At 39.1% G+C, this 5286-nt stretch overlaps 2 protein-coding genes across 2 annotated transcripts; both read right to left on the reverse strand.

Moving 5' to 3' along the window:
- Positions 1-796: 796 nt before the first annotated feature.
- On the reverse strand, positions 797-1326 carry LOC140180744 (mitogen-activated protein kinase kinase kinase 17-like). Its single transcript, XM_072222034.1, has 2 exons — positions 1143-1326; positions 797-1029 (listed from the first exon to the last, which is right to left on the reverse strand). The coding sequence occupies exons 1-2, from the start codon at positions 1324-1326 to the stop codon at positions 797-799; spliced, it is 417 nt and encodes a 138-aa protein (XP_072078135.1).
- A 2394-nt stretch (positions 1327-3720) lies between these two features.
- On the reverse strand, positions 3721-4458 carry LOC112763877 (mitogen-activated protein kinase kinase kinase 20-like). The gene is made up of 2 exons (XM_025809428.1): positions 3993-4458; positions 3721-3821 (listed from the first exon to the last, which is right to left on the reverse strand). The coding sequence occupies exons 1-2, from the start codon at positions 4456-4458 to the stop codon at positions 3721-3723; spliced, it is 567 nt and encodes a 188-aa protein (XP_025665213.1).
- Between the last annotated feature and the right edge of the window lie 828 nt (positions 4459-5286).

The following is a 5286-nucleotide window of genomic DNA, read 5'->3' on the forward strand; positions in this document are numbered from 1 at the left end:
TCTGCATTCTGTTTCAGCAGTTTAATCTGTATTCTGTTTTAGCAGTTCTATCTGCACTTTTATTGCGCTCTATGCGCCCTCTGAAGATCACTCTTATTGCGCCATACGCGCCCTCTAAAGATCAATCTTGTAAATAGCAAAGAAAACTACTGTTATTAACATAGTTTATTAAATCTTACAAATCATAAATGTTAAGAAACAAACTCATTATTCATAAACACTTTGTACAACTTTTCTATTTCCTAATACCGCCCGAATCCAACTCCTTTTCGGCAAAGCTATCAAGGAGAAGAAGACGGCCTGACCCAAGAAACCCTATGGCATAGCCATCAGGCCCTTGGATAGGGGACACAATAAACAAATCCATTCAATCTTACAATGTCAACATAATAACTCTAACTACATACACCACAAATAAGATTACAATGAAACTAACTAAGAAAAACAATCATAGCCAAATTAAAAGATAATATGAATGAAAAAGTGTGATATAAAGGAAAGGATGACCAAGAAGCATGTCAGCAGTCCACCTCTTGCTAGGATCCTTCATAAAGCACTTTTCCATAAAATCATAACAGAAAAAATCGATTCCTTGCGGCTTCTTGGGTGATTCTCCAAAATGCTCAACCAAGTACCCCAAATACTCCTCATGCAAAACACTCTCACCCCAGGCAGGCAATCCAGTGAGCATTTCAATCACTATGCAACCAAGTGCCCATATATCCATCGGAGCATCAATATGACCGAAAAACGCTTCTGGCGACAAGTATGACAGCGTACCTCTAGGCTTGGACTTTCACAACTCAACATCTGCTTCCTCCTCTTTGGTCTTCGATAATTCAAAATCCGTGATCTTCAATTGATAGTTTGCAATCTCTTTATCCAATGAAGGAAACACAAGAATGTTCTCCGGCTTGAGGTCACAGTGGACGAGTCCTTTGTGATGAATATGCGAAAGCCCTTTAACACTCATGCGTGCATAGACACTCACCTCGGTCTCCGGGAGAGGTTTCTTGTGGATCAAGTCATCTAAAGAACCGTGAGAGCATACTCCAATAGAAGATTGTAAAAGTAACGTCCCAGCTCCACCGTGGTGTCAGTTCCAAAGCATCGAATGATTTCTTGGCAACCACCGCTTTCACCTTTCCAAACTGATTTAAAAATCTGTTCTTCTTTCTTTAGTGAAAATGCCAATTTGGGAATAGAGCTCTTCACAACAATGAAGCTCTGATACGGTGTTTGTTCATCAACAACAATGGCAAGATAAACAGTGCCATAAGAACCGGCTCCCAAGACCTTAAGCTTCTTCCATTGTAAATCACTCATCTTGGATTTATTTTTCTTACTTCTGTAGTTGGCTAGTTCTTTTGGCTCTTTTTGCGGATTCTCAACTCAGCTTTGTGTTCGATTAATTATTCTTTCTCTCTTCTTTTCTTATTCTTTCATAATTTTATCATGGTATTAGAGCCTTGGTATCCTTCTTGAAAAGGATACGTAAGCTATCATCTTTTTGGTGAGAAATCACCCTGCTTCTTTTTCAACCTCCTCCCACAATAAATAATCAATCTTCCAATTTTGCTCAGAATTCAGCAAATCTCTATTACATCCATCGAAGTAAAAAATCCAACATCAATCTTAGTTACCTGTTATAATAGGAAAAAATAATCATTCATGGAATAGTCACTATGGCTTGTCTGCACCTTCTTCCGGCAGTTGCATCTGCGCCTTCTTCCGGCAGTTCCGTCTGCATTCTGTTTCAGTAGTTTAATTTGCATTCTGTTTTAGCAGTTCCATCTGCACTTTTATTGCGCTCTATGCGCCCTCTGAAGATCACTCTTATTGTGCCATACACACCCTCTAAAGATCAATCTTATAAATAGCAAAGAAAACTACTGTTATTAACATAGATTATTAAATCTTACAAATCAGAAATGTTAAGAAACAAACTTATTATTCATAAATACTTTGTACAACTTTTCTATTTCCTAATACCGCCCGACTCCAACTCCTTTTCGGCAAAGCCATCAAGGAGAAGAAGACGGCCTAACCCAAGAAACCCTATGGCATAGCCATCAGGCCCTTGGATAGGGGACACAATAAACAAAACCATTCAATCTTACAATGTCATCATAATAGCTCTAACAACATAAACCACAGATAAGGTTGCAATGAAACTAACTAAGAAAAACAATCATAACCAAGTTAAAAGATAATATGAATGAAAAAGTGTGATATAAAGGAAAGGATGACCAAGAAGCATGTCAGCGGTCCACCTCTTGCTAGGATCCTTTATAAAGCACTTTTCCAGAAAATCAAAACAGAAAAAACGATTCCTTGCGGCTACTTGGGTGATTCTCTAAAATGCTCAACCAAGTACCCCAAATACTCCTCATGCAAAACACTCTCACCCCAGGCAGGCAATCCAGTGAGCATTTCAATCACTATGCAACCAAGTGCCCATATATCAATCGGAGCATCAATATGACCGGAAAATGCTTCCGGCGACAAGTATGACAGCATACCTCTAGGCTTGGACTTCCACAACTCAACATCTGCTTCCTCCTCTTTGGTCTTCGATAATTCAAAATCCGTGATCTTCAATTGATAGTTTGCAATCTCTTTATCCAATGAAGGAAACACAAGAATGTTCTCCGGCTTGAGGTCACAGTGGACGAGTCCTTTGCGATGAATATGCGAAAGCCCTTTAACACTCATGCGTGCATAGACACTCACCTCGGTCTCTGGAAGAGGTTTCTTGTGGATCAAGTCATCCAAAGAACCGTGAGAGCATACTCCAATAGAAGAATGTAAAAGTAACGTCCCTGCTCCACCGTGGTGTCAGTTCGAAAGCATCGAATGATTTCTTGGCAACCACCGCTTTCACCTTTCCAAACTGATTTAAAATCTGTTCTTCTTTCTTCAGTGAAAATGCCAATTTGGGAATGGAGCTCTTCAAAACAATGAAGCTCTGATACGGTGTTTGTTCATCAACAACAATGGCAAGATAAACAGTGCCATAAGAACCCACTCCCAAGACCTTAAGCTTCTTCCATTGTAAATCACTCATCCTGGATTGATTTTTCTTACTTCTGTAGTTGGCTAGTTCTTTTGGCTCTTTTTGCGAATTCTCAACTCAGCTTTGTGTTCGATTAATTATTCTTCCTCTCTACTTTTCTTATTCTATCATAATTTTATCATGGTATCAGAGCCTTGATATCCTCCTTGAAAATGATACATAAGCTATCATCTTTCTGGTGAGAAATCACCCTGCTTCTTTTTCAATCTCCTCCGACAATAAATAATCAATCTTCAAATTTAGCTTAGAATCCAACCAATCTCTATTACATCCATCCAAGTAAAATATCCAACATCAATCTTGGTTACCCTGTTATAACAGAAAAAAACAATCATTCATGGAATAGTCACTATGGCCTGTCTGTGCCTTCTTCCGGCAGTTGCATCTGCGCCTTCTTCCGGCAGTTCCGTCTGCATTCTATTTCAGCAGTTTAATCTGTATTCTGTTTTAGCAGTTCCATCTGCATTTTTATTGCGCTCTATGCGCCCTCTGAAGATCACTCTTATTGCGCCATACGCGCCCTCTAAAGATCAATCTTGTAAATAGCAAAGAAAACTACTGTTATTAACATAGTTTATTAAATCATACAAATCATAAATGTTAAGAAACAAACTCATTATTCATAAACACTTTGTACAACTTTTTTATTTCCTAATACCGCCCGAATCCAACTCCTTTTTGGCAAAGCCTTCAAGGAGAAGAAGACGGCCTGACCCAAGAAACCCTATGGCATAGCCATCAGGCCCTTGGATAAGGGACACAATAAACAAAGCCATTCAATCTTACAATGTCAACATAATAGCTCTAACTACATACACCACAGATAAGGTTGCAATGAAACTAACTAAGAAAAATAATCATAGCTAAATTAAAAGATAATATGAATGAAAAAGTGTGATATAAAGGAAAGGATGACCAAAAAGCATGTCAGCAGTCCACCTCTTGCTAGGATCCTTCATAAAGCAATTTTCCAGAAAATCATAACAGAAAAAATCGATTCCTTGCGGCTTCTTGGGTGATTCTCCAAAATGCTCAACCAAGTACCCCAAATACTCCTCATGCAAAACACTCTCACCCCAGGCAGGCAATCCAGTGAGCATTTCAATCACTATGCAACCAAGTGCCCATATATCCATCGGAGCATCAATATGACCGAAAAACGCTTCTGGCGACAAGTATGACAGCGTACCTCTAGGCTTGGACTTCCACAACTCAACATCTGCTTCCTCCTCTTTGGTCTTCGATAATTCAAAATCCATGATCTTCAATTGATAGTTTGCAATCTCTTTATCCAATGAAGGAAACACAAGAATGTTCTCCGGCTTGAGGTCACAGTGGACGAGTCCTTTGTGATGAATATGCGAAAGCCCTTTAACACTCATGCGTGCATAAACACTCACCTCGGTCTCCGGGAGAGGTTTCTTGTGGATCAAGTCATCTAAAGAACCGTGAGAGCATACCCCAATAGAAGATTGTAAAAGTAACGTCCCAGCTCCACCGTGGTGTCAGTTCCAAAGCATCGAAGGATTTCTTGGCAACCACCGCTTTCACCTTCCCAAACTGATTTAAAAATCTGTTCTTCTTTCTTTAGTGAGAATGCCAATTTGGGAATGGAGCTCTTCACAACAATTAAGCTCTGATACGGTGTTTGTTCATCAACAACAATGGCAAGATAAACAGTGCCATAAGAACCCGCTCCCAAGACCTTAAGCTTCTTCCATTGTAAATCACTCATCTTGGATTTATTTTTCTTACTCCTGTAGTTGGCTAGTTCTTTTGGCTCTTTTTGTGGATTCTCAACTCAGCTTTGTGTTCGATTAATTATTCTTTCTCTCTTCTTTTCTTATTCTTTCATAATTTTATCATGGTATCAGAGTCATGGTATCCTTCTTGAAAAGGATACGTAAGCTATCATCTTTCTGGTGAGAAATCACCCTGCTTCTTTTTCAACCTCCTCCCACAATAAATAATCAATCTTCTAATTTTGCTCAGAATCCAGCAAATCTCTATTACATCTATCGAAGTAAAAAATCCAACATCAATTTTAGTTACCCTGTTATAACAGGAAAAAATATTCATTCATGGAATAGTCACTATGGCTTGTATGCGCCTTCTTCCAGTAGTTACATCTGCGCCTTCTTCCGGCAGTTCCGTCTGCATTCTGTTTCAGTAGTTTAATCTGCATTCTGTTTTAGCAGTTCCATCTGCAC

This window comes from Arachis hypogaea, chromosome 17 (genome assembly GCF_003086295.3).
Source record: "Arachis hypogaea cultivar Tifrunner chromosome 17, arahy.Tifrunner.gnm2.J5K5, whole genome shotgun sequence".
In the NCBI taxonomy this organism is placed as follows: Eukaryota; Viridiplantae; Streptophyta; class Magnoliopsida; order Fabales; family Fabaceae; genus Arachis; species Arachis hypogaea.